This window comes from Oryctolagus cuniculus, chromosome 17, assembly GCF_051225735.1.
Source record: "Oryctolagus cuniculus isolate XC-2025 breed Fujian yellow rabbit chromosome 17, ASM5122573v1, whole genome shotgun sequence".
NCBI classification, from domain to species: Eukaryota; Metazoa; Chordata; class Mammalia; order Lagomorpha; family Leporidae; genus Oryctolagus; species Oryctolagus cuniculus.
The window spans coordinates 14,400,635-14,420,040 of NC_142883.1; the positions used below are offsets into that span (position 1 = coordinate 14,400,635).

General features: G+C 46.8%; 1 protein-coding gene across 10 annotated transcripts in view; it reads left to right on the forward strand.

The window, feature by feature from the left end:
• The window catches only part of TEX2 (testis expressed 2), a 124,546-nt gene that overhangs the window by 54,180 nt on the left and 50,960 nt on the right, over positions 1–19,406 (forward strand). For 8 of the 10 annotated variants that reach the window (XR_011383425.2, XM_051825828.3, XM_070060473.2 and 5 more), the window contains exon 2: positions 2,440–4,102. Coding sequence is in view for 9 of the 10 variants with exons in the window: in XM_051825828.3 (XP_051681788.2) it covers positions 2,465–4,102 (1,638 nt within the window). In the remaining variant the exon portion in view is untranslated. Of the gene's footprint in view, positions 1–2,439; positions 4,103–4,247; positions 4,993–19,406 lie in introns of those variants that run through there. The other 2 variants (XM_089316798.1, XM_089316799.1) reach the window with 1 other exon arrangement.

The window sequence follows — 19,406 nt, forward strand, 5'->3', positions numbered from 1 at the left end:
TGATATTAAAGCCATTTAAATGAGTTTGCTTTGCAGCCTACCGAGAATTATCAAGTAGCAAACTTTCTTTTTAAATTACCCCTATAATTTTCTTTTAAAATTACCATTGTAAAACTCAGTGACAGTGAAATGAAAAACATGTGTTGCTCCTGGATTTTTCTTCCTTGCTGAGCCTCCAGACCTGTTGGCTTAAAGATAACAGGGGAGGATTATTCTGGCTCAAGGCCGTGTTTTTCTAGCTGCCACCAGTTCCTGGATTTAAATTGTTTGGTTTGGTTGAGTGAGAGCTTTCCTTTTTGTAGGGTTCTGTAGGGATAGGAGAGCCTGAGGGTCACGAATGAGCATGAGCAAAACCTTGTTAGGAAGCTTTTAGTGATTTCTCTCAGGTACTTGACACTGAAAATGTGTAGTTGTAGATGTGTCCGTGTTGTGGCTGGGCCCTTGTCCTGTCAGCCTCATCTGCACTGGAGGACCTCCTCGAGTGCTCTGGATTGCTGCTTCCCTGTGTCCCTACTGCCCACCCACCATTGGTGGTATTAGTTGCCAGCATTTTTGATCATTATTTGGTAGAAAACTTAAATGAATGTGTTCTTCAAATTAAGGAAAAAGCCAACATCATGCTGATCATCTATGTTGGGTTCTTGCAAGTGTATTGTGTTGGCTTGTGTACAGTCTGCTGTAACATGAACAGGTGGGGTTTTCACTTAGGAAGGGACTTTAGATCCTCATTTTACAGATGAAGATTGAGAGACCTAGAGAGGTTGTGGCTTGATCAAGCTCCCACAGAGCCAGCCAGAAAAAGAGTGAGTACCAGAGGGGCTGGCACCATGGCTCACTTGGTTAATCCTCTGCCTGTGGCCCCAGCATCCCATATGGGCGCCGGGTTCTGGTCCTGGTTGCTCCTCTTCCAGTCTGGCTCTCTGCTGTGGCCCGGGAGGGCAGTGGAGGATGGCCCAGGTGCTTGGGCCCCTGCACCCACATGGGGGACCAGGACAGAGGCACCTGGTTCCTGGCTTCAGATCGGTGCGGTGTGCTGGCCGTGGCAGCCATTTGGGGGGTGGGCCAGTGGAAGGAAGACCTTTCTCTCTGTCTCTCTCTCTCACTGTCTAACTCTGCCTGTCAAATTTGGGAAAGAAAAAAAAAAAAAAAAAGAGTGAGTACCAGAAACCTTATTGCCAAGTCCCACAGTGGGTGCTCTTTTCACTCACCCATGATGCCTCTCTGTACTTGTTGGTCTCCACCTGCCCACCAACACCCCTATGACCTGGAGGCAGAGCATAGAGCCATGTAGCTGAACAGACCATGCCCGTGTTCATGTTCCTGCCCTTGTCACTTCCCTCTTCCTAACATACCCATCCCACACAACCTGTCCATCAGTTTAGGAGGCTGAGCAGGTGTGCGGCCTCCATGGGTCTCACTCTACTCAGAACTGCCAGTTTGCCCTGTGCCTTAGCTCATTTGACAAGGTCTCTGCCCACATTGTGAGGTTAATTTCCATCGTATAAGGCCTAACAGGATGCTTGGTACCCAGTAAATGTACCGGAAGTGAATAAGGAGAGATGTAATGTCCTGGATGTCACAGATGGGCTTGGCATCTTGTGTTTTGCTCCCGATTTTTGCAGGTGTATGTGTCTCTCCATCTCACTACCATGGTAGAAATAGTGCTTCCATGTCTCACCATAGCACTGTAGAATTCTTGGCTGATGGTGGATTACAGCATTATTCTTCCTTGTCCTGCCATTTCAATCTTGGATTCAGCCTAAAAAGGACTTTGCTTTTTCTTGAAGCCTCAGAATGTGGCCATCTCTTTGTGGCTGCCTATATAGCAGGCCTTCTGGTACCTACCATTTGGAGAATAAAAAAGCCAGCAAGTCATGCAATTTGTTTATAGATTTCCATAATTAGATGCTTTGCTACTTACTTGTAGTGGCAAGATATATTAGTACTGGAGGGGATATGCAGCCAAACGACCCTTAGGATTGCTGTGAAAATTGCAGTGGAACCCACACCCCCTGCAAGTTAGCTTGTTACTGCTAGAAGACCTTTGGTGAAATTTTTGTTGCAAGATCTCAGAATCACAAGGATGCTGCATTTTGTCCTGCTGGTAACTTCTGTTGTTCAGGAATTACAAGTCTTGAAATAGAGAATTACTGATAGAAATGAGCCAGCAAAAAGGGGAAGAAACAATTATTCAGATGTTGTGAAGTAGAACAGTTTATAATGCTGGTGTGTCGTTTGCTCACAAAAAATGCTTAACTGGAATTTATCTGGTGAAAATTAAACCATTAAACCTGCTCAAGTGCAAAGCAGTGGTCCTCTGCCAAGTAGAAGCATAATCATCATTTAAGCTGAGCTTCGTCCATGTTCCCATCCACAAGTGACAGTGTCTCCCGTGGAGAAACTGCCATCTGACTTCAGGTTTTCTCACTGTTTCCACAGAGCCTGAGCCCTTGTGAAGCTGGCAATGACAAGTCTGAATGGTCGCCATGCCGAGAAAACCATTGACATGCCAAAACCATCAGCCCCCAAAGTGCACGTGCAGAGGTCTGTGTCCCGAGACACCATCGCCATTCACTTCTTGGCATCTGGGGAGGAGGAGGAGGAAGAGGAGGAGGAGTTTAGGGAATACCTCGCCGAGGGGCTAGACGACCAAAGCATTGTAACAGCTCTCGAAGCCAAGGAAGACCTCTATCTTGAACCCCAGGGTGGCCATGACCTCGCGGGCCCTGCTGCCTCTCCCATCCTGGCAGATGGACTGTCCGTGTCCCAGGCCCCTGCCATTTTGCCCGTCTCCGAGAACACTGTAAAGCTGTTGGAGCCTCCTCCAGCAGCACAAGTATTAAGTACAGTGCCATTGGCTCTGTCCCCAGGGTCATCCTCGTCGGGGCCCTTAGCCAGCTCTCCCAGCGTGTCATCCCTCTCTGAGCAGAAAACCAGTTCTTCCTCCCCACTGTCCTCTCCTTCCAAGTCTCCTGTCCTCTCATCCAGTGCCTCATCCTCCACCCTTTCTAGCGCAAAACCCTTTATGAGCCTTGTGAAGTCCCTGTCTACCGAGGTGGAGCCAAAAGAATCCCCACACCCCCCAAGGCACAGGCACTTGATGAAGACATTGGTCAAGTCTCTGTCCACAGATACTTCCAGGCAGGAGTCGGATGCCGTGTCCTATAAGCCACCTGACTCCAAACTGAATCTGCACCTGTTCAAGCAGTTCACACAGCCCCGGAACACAGGTGGAGATTCCAAAACTGCACCTTCCTCCCCACTGACCTCTCCTTCTGACACCCGCTCTTTTTTTAAAGTGCCCGAAATGGAGGCTAAAATTGAAGACACTAAACGCCGCCTTTCTGAAGTCATATATGAGCCTTTTCAGCTCCTTAGTAAAATTATAGGGGAAGAAAGTGGCAGCCATCGGCCCAAAGCCTTATCTTCAAGTGCTTCCGAGCTCTCCAACCTGTCCAGTTTGAACGGGCACCTGGAAAGCAATAACTACAGCATCCAGGAGGAGGAGGGGGACTCCGAGGGCGAGGGCTATGGAAGCGATTCCAACATCCCCAGGGGTGACCTCACAAAGGCCCTCGAGGAGCCCCCGAGAGAGGCTGAACCGAAAAGTTGCCAGGTGAGCAGCTTGAAGGACTTGGGCCTGAAGACGAGTTCTCTGGTCCTTGAGAAGTGCTCCTTGTCGGCCTTGGTGAGCAAAGAGGATGAAGAGTTCTGTGAGCTGTACACCGAGGACTTTGACCTGGACACAGACAGGGACAGTAAAGTGGACAAACCCCCAGACGTCTCTGTCCAGCCAGAGGTGCTTGCGGATGAAGGCGCGGCTCTCGACAGTGAAGATGAGGCCGATGTTGCCGGGCAGCACCCCGAGTTGCCGGTGAAGACGCTGGGCTTCTTTATAATGTGTGTCTATGCGTACCTCATCCTCCCCCTTCCCCACTACGTGAGCGGCCTCCTCCTGGGGGTTGGCCTAGGCTTCATGACTGCGGTTTGCGTGATTTGGTTTTTTACACCACCAAGTGCTCATAAACATCACAAGTTACGGAAGCATCTGCAGCACTGGAACACAAGATCTCTGGATATCAAAGAACCCGAAATCCTGAAGGTAAGCCCACCCCACCCCAGCCGCTGGATGGTACGTGTGCCCCTCCCATACAGCCCTATGTTAGATCTAGCTTCATTTTCTGGATCATGGTTAAAAGTTTTGGCACAGTGTTTTTAAAAGACTTTGGGGTCTCTTCATTCTCCAGGCACCCAAGAGACTGCTCCGAGAACCTCCTTCCGGCTTGGGTTTTGCCGATTCACCAAGTGCTTGTTCAGAGATCTCCCTAGCTCTAGAGAGCATCTACGTCTGGTTCTTGTTTCAGTCTGCGAAGTTGCCAGGGATTGCACCTTGCGGAGGATTTGTTATAGCTGGGCCTGTTAGGGTTAGATATTCTTGAGATCCTGGAGATGGGTTATAAATACAGGAATCTCAGAGAAGGAAAGAAGAAAGAGGAAAGCAAGTTAATCAGCAATTGACCACTGCTGCTCCCTCCCCTCCCCCACGCACTTCCTCTGTGCTTAGCGGCACCTGTCAGGCTCCTGGGGGTACCCTCCTGGGTGCAGGAAGATGTCAGAACTTGTATTTATTTTTGCATATTTTAAAGGCTTCTGGTTATAGTGTGTTTCCTAATATCCACCATATAAAAGTACAGGGAGTGAGCATTTAGCCCAATGGTTAAGCATGTCCCGTATTGGAATGTCTGCATTTGATTTCTGGCTCCAGCTCCTGACTGTAGTTTCCTGCTAATGCTGCACTCAGGAGGCAACAGTGATGGCTCAAGTGATTGGGTTTCTACACCTGGATTACGTTCCCAGCTCCTGGCTTCACCCTCAGCTCAGCCTTGACCATTATACGCGTCTGGGAGTGAACTAGTAGATAGGAACTCTCTGTGTCTGTCTTTCTCTTGAATACTCTGTCTCTTGAATAAATAAATAAATAAATAAAACATACAGTTGTAGCTTATGTAGTTTGTAAGCCATACGTGCACATGTGCATTTATGTATTCTTGTACAGAAAGGGTGTGGAGTGAGAAAAGTTTACAGACCTCTGCTTTATCGAAGTTGTTTTATTCAGCTTCACTCACTAGTTGTATACTTCCAGTTTTATGAGAGTACTTAGAAGTTGGTGGAAAAGGCATATCATGAAAAACTATGTCTGAATGCGTTTTCTTGCACCAATATAAACTTCTCTTGTAATTTGATTTTCCACAAACTTTTTGAAGACACAGGAGGAGACTCAGGGGTCATTTGTCCCAACTTTCCTGCCCCTTAATTAAGTGATGGAGGTGGGATTTGGAGCCTTGGTTTGCCTCTTCCTGCCTTCCCCGTGGTGCCTCCCTGGGCCTGCCTGGAGAAGTCTTTGCATCACAGTGGGAGTGTAGGAAAAAACTGGGTTTCCCTGGAGCAGTTTTGAGATCTTAGTTATTGATTATAACCTTTAGCTTTTCAAGTTCAAAGCTTGTTTGTCTTCTCTGTTAAATTAATAGGTTTTTCTTCTTTTCTGCTTACATAAGAGTGCTGTTAAAATGGCAGCATGATCTCTCTATTGAAAAAAACGAAGGGAAGAGGTTTTTCAGGGCTCAAATACTGTTTGTTTTTAATATCAGACTTTTTTCCTGTTCAAAAGAAATACACAATGCTTAAAAAACACATGAAACTTTTAAAAAATGATTATCATAGTAGCAAGAAGGAATTACTATTAATGGTGTATATATCCTCATTTAAAAATTTTTTCTGGGCTGTTGTGGTGGCCAGCAGGTTAAACCGCTACGTGTCTGACTCCAGCATCCCATATTAGACCACCAGGTCCATATCCCAGCTGCTCCACTTCTAACCCATTTCCCTGCAATGTACCTGTGAAGGCAGCAGCAGGCGACTCAAGTGTCTGCCATGCGCATGGGAGCCCTGGATGGAGCTCCTGGCTCCTGGCCTTGGCTTGGCCCAGACCTGGCTGTTGTGGCCATTTGGGGAGTAAGCCAGCAGATGGAAGAGCACTCTCTTTCCCTCCCTCCCTCTCCGTCACTCTGCCTTTCTTTTCTTTTTCTTCCTTTTTTTTTCTTCCCCAAAAGATTAATTAAAAAAAAAAAAAGAGAGTGACATAGAGGCAGAGGCAGAGGTAGAGAGAGAGGGGAGGGGGTATCTTCCATCTGCTGATTGACTCCCCAAATGGCTGCAACGGCCACAGCTGCGCCGATCTGAAGCCAGGAGCCTGGAGCTTCTTCCGGTATCCCACGTGGTTGCAGGGGCCCAAGGACTTGATCCATTCTCTGCTGCTTTCCCAGGCACATTAGCAGAGAGCTGGATTGAAAGTGGGGCATCTGGGACTCTAACTGGCGCCCATATGGGATGATGGTGGCTTTACCTGCTGTGCCACAGTGTCAGCCCCATTCTGCCTTTCAAATAAATAAATCTTTGAAAAAAATTTTTTTCTGCACAAATGTGTATATACATCATACACATGCATACTCATGCACTCTTTCAGTGTTCGTTTGATGGATGATACATTTTGCAGCCTGGCCCCCTTTTTCTGTTTTTCATGGCAGCGTATTATGAGCCTTTCCTTTTTAAGAAAAGCTGGCATTGCGTTTTGAGGAAGTGCCACCCTTAAGGTTAGCATTAATGTGTGAAGTGGAGCCAAACTGACTTATGATGCAAGGTTGCTAAACTTTTTTGATAGGGTGGTGCTGTAGCTACCTGAATTATATACCCTCTGAATAAGTTAGTGCCAGCTTTGGCAGAGAAAAAAGGATGCTTAATGTTAGCTCCAGGAATAGGCATTTGGCCTAGCAGTTAAGATGCCCACATCTCATATCAGAGTTCCTGAATTAGAATCCCAGTTCTGCTCCTGATTCCAGCTTCCTGCTAATGTGCACCCTGGGAAATGACAGGTGATGCCTCAAGTACTTAAGTCCCTGCCACTGACATGGGAGACCTGGATTGAGTTCCAGGCTCCTCAGTTTCACCTGGCCCAGCCCCAGCCATTGTGGGTATATGGGGGTTGAACTCGTGGGTAGGAGTTCTCCCTCCCTCTCTCTCTCTGCTACTCAGAAAAAATAGTATTTGTAAAAAGATTTATTTATTTGTATGAAAGGCACAGTTACAGGGGGAGAGAAAGAGAGGGAGAGAGAGAGAGAGATCTTCCATCTCCTGGTTCACTCCTCAAACGGCTACAGTGGCTAGAGCTGAGCCGATCTGAAGCCAGGAGCCAGGAGCTTCTTCCAGGTTTCCCACATGGGTACAGGGACCCAAGGACTTGGGCCATCCTCTGCTGCTTTCCCAGGCACATTAGCAGGGAGCTGGATCAGAAATGGAGCAGCCAGGTCTTTAACTGGCACCCATATGAGATGCTGATGCCACAGGTGGCAGCTTTGCTCCCTATACCACAGCAACAACCCGAAAATAATAATTTTTTAAAAAGCCTACACAGGCTGCTCTGGGACCAGAACCACAATTTTTAAAAAAATTGAGGTGGGGCTGGCACTGTGGCACTGGCATCCCATATGGGCGCTGGTTTGTGTCCCGGCTGCTCTTCTTCCAATCTAGCTCTCTGCTGTGGCCTGGGAAGGCTGTGGAAGATGGCCCAAGTCCTTGGGCCCCTGTATCCATGTGGGAAACCCTGAAGAAGTTCCTGGCTTCGTGTAGGCCCAGCTCCGGCCATTGTGACCATCTGGGGAGTGAACCATCAGATGGAAGACCTTTCTCTCTGTCTCTCCCTTTCTCTGTAACTCTACCTTTCAAATAAATAAATAAATCTTTAAAAAAAAATTGGGGTGGGCATTGTGGCATAGTGAGTTAAGCATCCCCTTGGGATCCCCATATCCCATACTGGAGTGCCTGGGATCATGTCCCACCTCCACTTTAATCCAGTTTCCTGCTAACGCATGTGGGGAGCAGCAGATGATGCCTCAGTTCCTTGGGTTCCAGCTGCACATGTGGGAGACCTGTGTGGTGTTCCCGGCTCCTGGCTTCAGCCTGGTCCAACCCCAACTGTTGAGGGCGTTTGAGTTGTGAACCAGTGGATGGAAGACATCTCTGTGTGTGTGTGTGTGTGTGTGTGTGTGTCTCCGCCTTTTAAATAAATAAATATATTTGAATTTTCCTTGTAGAGAACAAGTACTTTAATGCTTGCATAGTCTGACAGCTATAATCTGAGCAAATCATCTGAGGCTGTCTTACAAGTATTCTCCCTGATTGATGTTTGAACACTGATCATTTTGGTAATTCTGTTTCATTCTTAGCCTTATCTCATTTAGAATGGTTTCATGTCTAATGAGGAAAGTATATTTTAGCCTGAGGTCTTTGCTTGGTGTACAACACTTCTAGAAACCTGACTAGCTACTTTCTCTGATTAGATAAGGGGCAGCACCATGGGTTAGGAGGAGGCATGGTGTGTTGCAAGCTCAAGATTTCAAATGTGAATGTTCTTTGGGCTTAATTAATTTTACTGAATGGGAGATCTTGCTCCTAGGAACCATTTAAAAAATATGGCACTTTAAACCTTTTAGCAGCATTAACATTAAATTTAGGACGCAGGTGTTGTGATTAGAAACAGAGTAGAGTGGAATCTGACTTTGACCATCTGTCATCCTCTGTGCTATTTCTCACTGGATGCTGTGCTGTGCTTTGAGTTAGGATAGCACCAGATATTATAACAAATTGGAAGTTTATTTTTTGCCCACATAACAGTCCCTAATGGGTGTCCCAGGTGAGTGGCCTCCTACACACATTGAATTAGGGGCACAGGCTCTTGCTGTCTTAGGGCTCTCCCTAGGCCACAGCAGAGTTTTTCTTAAAGGTCCAAATAGGAAATATTTCAGACTTCTGGGCCATGGAGTCTCTGTGGCAGTCCTGCAGCTCTGCACTGTAGCAGGGATGCAGCTAGAGATATGTGAGTGAGCAGATGTCACTGGGTTCCAAAAAAGCTTGACAGAAACAGGCCTCTGGCCCAGTTTGCCAACCCTACCCTAGGGTATTAAGATCCTGTGCATCCCGTTCTCTGGCAGAAAGAGAAAGTGAAGAGAAGGCACACCTTCCTAAATGCCTGGAACCAGATGTGACAGATGTCGCTTTCATTCACATCCCACTGGGGTGAGCCAGTCACACAGCCCCTCGGAACATGAGGGGCCCTGGGAAGTTACTGTGCTGGCAGCTTCTTCCCAGCAGGATGTGCACTAAGCAAAGGGGTACTCGAGTTTGGGAGGCATAGCCAGCTTCTCCACCTCACCTTTGTGTACCTGCCAGAGCTGTGGTCCTGTGTTTCTTATCTGTCGTCCCCCATTCACCATAAAGTGTTGTGAGCTTTTGTTCATCACTGTATCCTCAGCACCTGCTGTGTATCAGGCATGTGGAAGTCATTGTTGGATGAACGGCCGGTAGGTGAGTGAGTGAACGAGATTTTATCAGAAAGTTTAGGCAGTGAGTCGGTACTGGCCCTGTCATTCTCTGGTGACACCGCTTTTTAAAAGAAATCCCTTGGGGCTGGCGCTGTGGCATAGCCGGTAAAGCCATTGCCTGCAGTGCTGGCATCCTATATGGGAACTGTTCAAGTCCCGGCTGCTCCACTTCTGATCCAGCTCTGTGCTGTGGCTTGGGAAAGCAGTAGAAGATGGCCCAGGTCCTTGGGCCCCGGCACCTGTGTGGGAAGAACCAGAGGAAGCTCCTGGCTCCTGGCTTCGGATCGGCAGAGCTTTGGCCGTTGCAGCCAGTTGGGGAGTGAACCAACGGATGGAAGACCTCTCTTTCTGTGCCTCTCTTTCTTTCTCTGTGTAACTCTGACTTTCAAATAAATAAATAAATCTTAAAAAAAAAAAAGAAAAGAAATCTCTGAGACCTGCTTTAAAAATAAAATCTAATAAAGAGTTGATAGGAGTGATCTTTTTAAGATAACAAATAATTATTAAAAACATAGCTTTTGGAGGGTCATTTTTTTCCAAGATGACTTCAGGATTTGAAACGTGTTTGTTGCTTAGAAACTGTCTGGCCACAGGTCTGCCCTCGTCTCGCAGGCCTCATGTAGCACTGCCCTCCTGTGTTCCGAGGGAGGAGAAAGGCAGATGCGCAGCAGGCTGGCGAGAGAGCCATGGCAGGGCATCTGGAGTGCCATCCTGCTCGCAGGTATGGCTGTGAACTGTTGTGGAGTTGGGCCCGATTCCTTATAAAACAAGTCTGTGCACCCCTTTCTAGGGCCAGTCGAAAGAGTCAATTGGTTTGAGTTATTTCCTGTGCATCTGATCCTCTTCAGTGAATTTTCATAGAGAACATGATAATGCAGTTCTTGAGGGCAGGTATAGAAACGTTAAAAACCAAACAAAACTCTCCGGTCTAGGGGCTATAAAACCTGCTTGTGATAAAGCTCTCAGAGCACAGGCCCAGCCCCTTGCAGGGATCCCATGTGCTTTATGCCTAAGGAGACTCCACCTCGGAGCCTGGAACTGTCAGGCTGGAGCTGGGTGCTCAGAGACTGTTCAGGAGACCGTGTGCTTGTTTAAACCTCTGAGCCATGTAAATTCTCACTGATGGGCTTAGGCAGTGCTTGCAGCCCAGCCTGGACTGGGGTCTGGCTCCAGCATTGGCTCCATAGATCGTTCAAGGAGCATGGCAGTTTTTATTCTGTGTGACTTAACCTGATGAGGAAGGGGAGGAAAAAGTAAAGCTTTATTTGCTTCATCAGGGCCATTTTCACCTTCCATCTACACTGCTGACATTGATATTTAAAAATGACACTGCAGCCATGATGAGTTCATTGGATGCAAAGCCAAAAAGACCAGTGTGCAGCCAGTTAGTAGCTGCTCTCAAAGACTGATGTGTGGCTTTATGGTCCCCTACCACTTCCCCCTCTGACCCTGGCTGATCAGCAGCTGTACTGTCTGTGTGGCCAAGAGCTGTCACAGAGCTCCCACGATGCGTAGGACCTCCTCCACAGCTTGTTCTTAATGAATGGGAGTTCAAGGAGAAAGGGGGCTGCAAGCATCGAGCGTGAGGTGTTGTGAGCACAGGAAAGCAAAGACCAGATGTTAGGAGAGGCTAGCAGGACTTGCAGCGTGGTGGGTTCAGGAGACCGTGTGCTTGTTTAAACCTCTGAGCCATGTAAATTCTCCAGCAGAGAGCCTTGGGTGTGTCCACAGTCACATAGCAATGCCTCTGCATGGTAGCCTTCTGGAGTGCTTATTTTAGGTAGCTACCTCGATGCTCTGAGCTGGGCGCCCTGGGAAAGAGCATGGTTGGATGTGGGGAGACTTAAGGAAGACATTTAGAGTAAGCGTCCTACCCATTGGACCTTTGCTGAGTATCTTAACCAAACTGGATGGCCCTTCTCCCAGAGAATGTCCTTGTCACTTGGCCAAGAGTATATTTAATTCAGTGCCATTCTTGCGCACTAACTCTCCCACGTTTACGGTGAAGAGCTTCCTGAAGATTTCAGAAGGTTCTTGGATTTATGTTTGAGTGTATGACTCAGATGCTGTTCTGAATCACATTCATGAGCAAATTGTCATCTCAGACTTACAAATCAGCAGCGGAACACAGCAGTAGGATGGCAGTTTTCAGAGCAATCGTTTCTCTCTTTTTGAAAGGTACAGCTACCACGTGGACTAAAGTTATACTTGCACCATTGCAGAGGCTAACATGGATGGATTTTGGAGAACCTTTTTTCTTTAGGTTGTGCCATATTCAGATATGTAGTAAGATATATAATAATTAGATATATAATAAGGGGTTTTTCAAATATTTAACGTTCTCTGAATCCCGGCTTTGGTTTTGATACATAAAAGAATAATTTTGTAAGGAGGACATTATCAGTTTTGAGAAGAAATTCTACCATGCAAATGTAATCTCTCTTTTTTTTTTTTTTTTTTTGACAGAGTTAGACAGTGAGAGAGAGACAGAGAGAAAGGTCTTCCTTCCGTTGGTTCATCTCCCAAATGGCTGTTATGGCCGGCGTTATGCCGATCCAAAGCCAGGAGTCAGGTGCCTCCTCCTGGTCTCCATGCGGGTGCAGGGGCCCAAGCACCTAGGCCATCCTCCATTGCCCTCCTGGGCCACAGCAGAGAGCTGGACCAGAAGAGGAGCAACCGGGACTAGAACCCAGTGCCCATATGGGATACTGGCACCACAGGCAGAGGATTAACTAAGTTAGCCATGGTGCCGTCCCCTGCAAATATAATCTCAATTTCATGAAATTCCTTAAGAAATTAGAGCAAATCTTTAAGAGAAAAAACAGCCACATTACACAGCCAAAAAAGACTTGAGTTTCTTTTTGTTGGCCTGTTAGAATCTCAGTACAATGATTACCAGGCCACTGTTGTTGACTTACTGTGCCATCCTGTTGCTACTTTCACTGGGGTCCAAAATGGGTTGCTGAAGACACTGTCAAGAAGAAAATATTTTGCTATCAGGATCTGTGTTTACCCTCTCTAGGTAAGAAGAGAAATAAATCTTGCTGATACTTAACATAAAAGTGACCATATATTGACCTTTGGCCAAAAACCTTGGAAGTTATCAATAAGAGTATTTGAAATACGGATTTATACCCATTATCATTAACAGTGAGCCCCAACCTGAGCGTGTGTGTGTGTGTGTGTGTGTGTGTGTAGGAGGAGGAGGAGGAGGAATACTAGTACTAGTTGTACCTTAAGATGTCAGCTGAAGATGTTATGAGACTATCATAATAGAAAAAACTAAAAATTGATTAAAAAAGAGCTCATAATAAGTAAAGGTATATATTATTGGTAAGTACTCAAAAATTGTTTAACTGATAGAATGTATGATCTGAAAAGTTTGGAGGCTACTCTTTGGCCTGCTGATCTGTTTGTCTTGGAATTTCAACACTTGTTCATAGGACTTAATGTTTGTCAGGGATTGATGTAAAACATACTCTGGTATGCAGTGGTTGATCTGATTCTTTAACGAGTGCTGCTTATCTCCTACTCTCTCACTACCTGTCAGGGCACCATCATTAAAAAGTTCTATGGGGACCAGCACTGTTGCTCAGCGGGTTAAAGCCTCAGCCTGCAGTGCCCGCATCCCATATGGGTGCTGGTTTGAGACCTGGCTGCTCCACTTCCAACTCAGCTCTCTGCTATGGCCTTGGAAAGCAGCAGAAGATGGCTCAAGTCCTTGGGCCCCTGCACCCATGTAGGAGACCCGGAAGAAGCCCCTGCCTCCTGGCTTCGGATCAGCTCAGTTCTGGCCATTGCAGTCATTTGGAGAGTGTACCAGCAGATGGCTGGTTTTACTTCTCTGTAACTCTGTCTTTCAAATAAAGTACATCTTAAACAAACAAACAAACAAAAAGTTCTGTGGTCACCTGAGCTTGGGACATGCTCCTCTGAGAAACAGAAAATCTGGGACAAAGGCTGTTTTCCCGGTCAGTCTACCCTTGACGCCTGTGCTTTTGGTGACACTTCAGGGAAAGTGACCTTAAAGCAGGATTTGGGAGAATGTGGACAGTGTGGATGCAGGGACTTTTGAAACATGCTCCTTGTATCTTTTTTTTTTTTTTTTTTTTTTTTTTTGACAGGCAGAGTTAGACAGTGAGAGAGAGAGAGAGACAGAGAGAAAGGTCTTCCTTTTTCCTTTGGTTCACCCCACAAAATGGCCACCATGGCTGGTGTGCTGCGCCGATCTGAAGCCAGGAGTCAGGTGCTTCCTCCTGGTCTCCCATGTGGGTGCAGGGCCCAAGCACTTGGGCCATCCTCCACTGCCTTCCCGGGCCACAGTAGAGAGCTGGACAGGAAGAGGAGCAACTGGGACAGGACCGGCAACCCAACCGGGACTAGAACCCGGGGTGCTGGTGCCGCAGGCGGAGGATTAGCCTATAGAGCCACGGCGCCGGCCGCTCCTTGTATCTTTGAGCGGCACTTATTTTGAATGCTGACAGTCTGCTCAAGGCTGTCATTCATAGTATGAATTCTGTCTGCAGGTATGCTTCTTTCATTTTTTGTCTAAACTTCAGTGAGGTTTATTAGACTGTTCTGCCCCATCCTTGATCTCCATGATATATTTTTTTTTTAAGATTTATTTTATTTATTTGAAAGAAAGAGTTACAGAGGTACAGAGGTTCTCCACCTGCTGGTTCACTCCACAAATGACTGCAACAGTTGGAGCTGAGCCAGCCTGAAGCCAGGAGCCAGGAGCTTCTTTCAGGTCTCCCATGTGGTTGCAGGGGCCCAAGGACTTGGGCCATCCTCTGCTGCTTTCCCAGGTGCATTAGCAGTGACCTGGATTGGAAGTGGAGCAACAGGGACTCGAACCAGCCCGCGTATGGGATGCCGGCGCTGCAGGCCAGGGCTTTAACCCGCTGCGCCACAGCATCAGCCCCTCCATGATCTTTGATGCTGTGTTTTAACTGAAGACTCCAGTTCTTGACCATTAATACATCAAAAGAGCTAAGCCTGGCAGTGACAAGTTCCTGCTTAAGTTTTAGTTTGAGGGACAAAAGAAGAAATCACCTTTTGCGTGCTTCAGAGCTGACTTGCAGCAGCAGCAGCAGCCTTGGGGCCTGGCTCTGTTCTTGTGTTTAGGTTTGCTCTTTGCCTGATAGACCTGAGGAAGGAATGATGCAGGATATGAATGACAGGCAGAGCAGGGAGTCAGCACAGCCATGGGGTGGAAACATTGCCGCAGGTTCCTGGTGTCAGTCCAGGTGTCCAGTGCCCTGAAGAGGAGGAATTCCTATAGCTTCCTGGAGCTTTTGTCTCCTCAGCTCAGCATCAAGCTCAGAGGAGAGCATTGGCCTTGAACTCCTGATTGGCACTGTAACTGAAAATGAACACAATGAAACTTCTGCCAGACTTTATTATTTTGCAAAAGGTTAATTGTAGCTTTTAATCTTTCCAAGTATTAAATGGGCCCCTTTATAGATTGCGGTTTGTACTTTGAGCCAAACGAATCTTCTAAATCCAGCAGTGAATTGAAGAGAAACCCCTGACCTTTTGCAAATGCCGTCACAGGACCAGTCTGTGGGCCAGACAGCTGCAGCCTGCATGACTGGGTCATTGTCCCCAGTGGTGTGCACTGTCTCCATTCTAACAGTTCCAGCTTCAGGAAGAAACAAGTCTTGTCTGAGATGTTCAGTGTGGGTCGACAGCATCTCTGAGGATTTTAGTTGAGCTGTTGGAAGGAGATGAGTTGTAGTTGTTAACTCTTTGCTTTATCTCTTTGGATACCTACTCACATGTCTCCTAACAAAACAGAGTTGCAAGAAACTCAGGGTTAGGAATTTTAGAACAGTGGAGCAGTGGGTGTTTGGGTGCTGTGTGGGGAACAGGGTGAAGGCCTTGGAGATGCTATGCTGCTCCCAAGGTTTGGTGTTTGCTTGCTGAAGTCTAGAAATTTCATACACGGCTTAATCCAGGGAGTTGGTCAAGCCCCAGGAAAATACTGGCTGATGACTGGCATGAAAAGGTGATTAGGTTGGCACTGGGAAATCGCTTTCTGAAAGGGCGACCTGGTTTCAGGTCAGTCAGGTGCCTCCAGGGGCAGACTGAAGCGGGGACTGGAGGTGGGTTGGGCCTGGCCAGCCTGGATGCCTGACTGGTGTAGATCAAGTAGCAGGCCCTGTGAACATCTCAAGGTTCCCTATCAAAGCTTATAATGGTCTGTAAAGAGCCTTAGACAGGAAACTAGGACCCCAGACACAATCTCTCTCTCTGCTCTAGATAAGAAATAGGTAATTCAAGTATGTCCTGAAAAACTACAATATTTTACTTTGTTTTTTATTTTAAAGATTTATTTTCTTATTTGAAAGGCAAGGGAAAGGCAGAGGCAGAAAGAGGTCTTCCATCCACAGGTTCACTACCCAAATGACTGCAATGGCCAGACCAAAGCCAGGAGCCAGGAGCCAGGAGCTTCTTCCCAGTCTCCCATGTGGGTACAGGGGTCCAAACACTTGGGCCATCTTCCACTGTTTTCCCAGGCACATTAGCAGGGAGCTGGATTGGAAGTGGAAGAGCCAGGACTCAAACTGGAGCCCATAATGGGATACTTTACCTGCTACACCCCAATATTTTACTCATAACATTCTTTGTGTGGCAGGCGTTTGGTGCCAGCAGTTGAGAGGCCCCCTGGGATACCTGCATCCCCTAGTGGTGTGCCTTGGTTTGAGTCTTGGCTCTCCTTCCAATTCCAACTTCCTGCTAATGTGTACCTCGGGAGACAGCAGGTGATGACTCAAGTATTTGGGTCCCTGGCACCCATGTGGGAAACCTGGACTGAGTTCTAAGCTCCTGGCCCAGCCCTGGCTATTGTAGGCATTAATAAACCGGTGGATGGGAGTGCTGTTTCTCTCTGCCTTTCAAGTAAATAAAATTTATTAAAAAAAATCTAAAGAGTCAAACCAAAAAGTTTATGGGAAAATGTAATTTGAAAATAAGTTTATTTTAGTATAAACCATTTTGAAATCTATGTATACGGGGTCTTCAGAATGTTTGTGGAAATGCATATTATGAAAAAACTGTAGATTTCAGCATTTTTTGGCACCAAAGTAAATGAGCTTTTAATTCAACTTCCCCCAAAATTTTGTGAACCAGCCTATCCTGCTTGCTTATGCTTTCTATAGATTTCATTTTATCCTCATAGCCTTCTGACCTGTGGTCAGTCAACAAACATTTGTCACAACTGTGATTGGCAAGTTGCTGCCTGCTCTTGGCAGGGGTTATTAAAGCTCAGTTGAGTAAGCCTGACAGTTCCCAGAGACCAGGAGAGGAGCAGAGTAACAGAAACCTGAGCCTCAGTGAGAGGGGAGTTCCCAGAAGTGTCATCTCTGCCATGACCCAAGGGGCAACCAGGCACTGGCAGACCGTGTTGGGGGCCAGAGCACGGGGCTGAGATGGCGCCTCCTGTCTCAGATTCGGCTTACATCCCAGACTTGCCACCCTCTCGATGTTTGGAGAGCCTGTGAGATCAGAGGTCAGGGAGGTCATGTACTTGCACCTGGGTCATAAGGTGGGCTTAATGTCAGTTGCTGTTGTATTCATCATTTAAAAAAAAACATATGCTTGAGATGTGTGCCCTTTTCTGTGTGCAAATCCTGCCTCTGCCAGCAGGGAGAGAAATCACTGGGCTGGAGTGGAGAGCGGGAGGTGGGGGCTGGTGCAGGAGGTGGGAGTGAGCCGTGCAAGGCCCTTCCACAGGGGAGAAAACTAAGGGCCTGAGGAGTGAGCACCACACACCTTAGCCGTTGGCAGGTGGTGAAGGCGGGATTGGAACCCAAGCCTGCGGCTCTCCTAGCAGATCTGAGCCCTGCAGCTGGTTTCAGGGCATGTGGTTTGACTACCGGCTGTAACAGGATATGAGCCGGATAGAGTCACACTTAAGCTGACCAGGGATTGTTCACATGCATGTGCTATTCAAATCCTGATTTGGGGCTTGTGTTTATTTGCTTTGTGGCAGCTATGGACTTTGGCCTCAAGAGATCTTTAACAGAGAAAGGGATGCGGGTGGGGGCAGGAGAGACCACAGCAGCTGTGGGGGAGCTTCACACCCTTTGCATGCTGGGAGAAGGGCTTTTCCCCAGCAACTGCATGGCGTGCAGTCTCCTGTGCCTCCTGGTGCTGCTGGCAGGGTTTTGTGTTGAGACAGTGCAGGTAGGACCTGCAGCTCGCTCTCTGCGTCATGTTTCCCTGGGTCAGGTTATTCTAGAAGTCCTGGAATCTGAGTGGCAGAGGGTGAGCTGGATTTGTCTGAGCTGTTGGCAAAGGGTGACTGTGACTCATGTCAGAGCTTTGGCCCTATGTGGGGGTGCAGGCTGCAGTCCCTCCAGAGCTCGGCGGGGAGGGCTCTTCAGCCCATGCAGTGGCTTGAGCTGCTGGGACCAGCCCCTGGTTTTGTGGCTAAAAACTGAATCCCTGAGACACCATGGAGATGATTGCTCTTGGTAACCAGATCCGAGAATTTCCCTAGGAACTGGGAAGTAGCTTGGTAGACTGGGATAGAATACTGGCTTGTCACCTGAGTGTGTCCTTGGAGCAGATGAGCTGATGTAGTACTTGTATCCCAAGACACGAGCCTGTGTGTCCTATTTTGTTTATACATCTGAAAATCAAAGGCATAAACTATTGAATATTTTTAATGTTCCTATAGAATTATAGATAAGAGTTTTAAAAAATATTAGCCTTTTAACTAGATATTCTTCTTCCTGAGTTTTTTATATTGCAGGTAGTTCTTTTGAAGGGTGTCTTTTTCTTTTTTCAACAGAAATAGCATTTTACTTGAATCAAGCAGATTTAATAACATTCCATTGAGGGGCTAGTGCTGTGGTGTAGCAGGTGAAGCTGCCGCCTGCAGTGCCAGCACCCAATATAGGTGCTGGTTCAAGTCCCAGGTGCTCCACTTCCAATCCAGCTCCCTGCTAATGCACCTGGGAAAGGAGCAGAAGGTTGCCCAAATCCTTAGGCCCCTGCACCCATATGGGAGACCAGGAAGAAGCTCCAGGCTCCTGGCTTCAGATTGGCCCAGCTCTGGCCATTGTGGCCAAGTGGGGGAGTGAAGCAGCAGGTAGAAGACCTCTCTCTCTCTCTCTCTCTCTCTCTCTCTCTCTCTTTCTCTCTCTATCTCTGCCTCTCTGTAACTCTGCCTTTCAAATAAATAAATAAATCTTAAAAAAAAAATAAACTGCCATTCACTAATAGTTGTGAGAAAAGAGAATTCTTAAAGTTTTCTATAATATACGTAACAGTTATTTGTCATTATTATCATAAACAGAAGTATTTCTCAAGTACATTTTAATCATAATTATTATGAAGAAATCTTTCCAAATTTTATATTTCATCATAATACATTTTTGCTAAGTTTTTTTTAGTTTTTATTTTAAATTTTATTTAAGGTGTACAAATTCCATGTATTTCATGTATACAGATTTAGGAACATAGTGATACTTCCCACCTCCTCTCCCTCCCGCCCTCTTTTCAAGGTTTTTGGATTTCCACACTATAGTGTTTCATCTGGAGATTATGTAGGTTATCTTCTCTCACTTAATTTGGTAAAGTGCCTGCTGAGTTAGACACCTCTTGTCATGAAGACTGTGTGACTTGGAAGTGTCAGCAAGAAAAGAGGATTTTGCCCATTTTGGCTGGTCTGGGCTGAAAAGCTTGAACCTAAGCCTTGGCCCTGTTCTGTCTTTAACACAGGAGCCACCTGCCACGTGTGGCTGCTGAGCACAAGTGCGGTAACACACTGGATTTTGAACACTTAATGTGAAACAATGTAAAATATCATTAATTTTCAATATTACATGTTGAAATAATATTTTGGATATGTTGGGGTAAATTCAATAACATTGTTGGGGCTAGCATTGTGGAATAGCAGGTAAAGTCCCACCTGCAACACCAGAATCCCTGTATGGTCACCGGTTCATGTCCTGGCTGTAC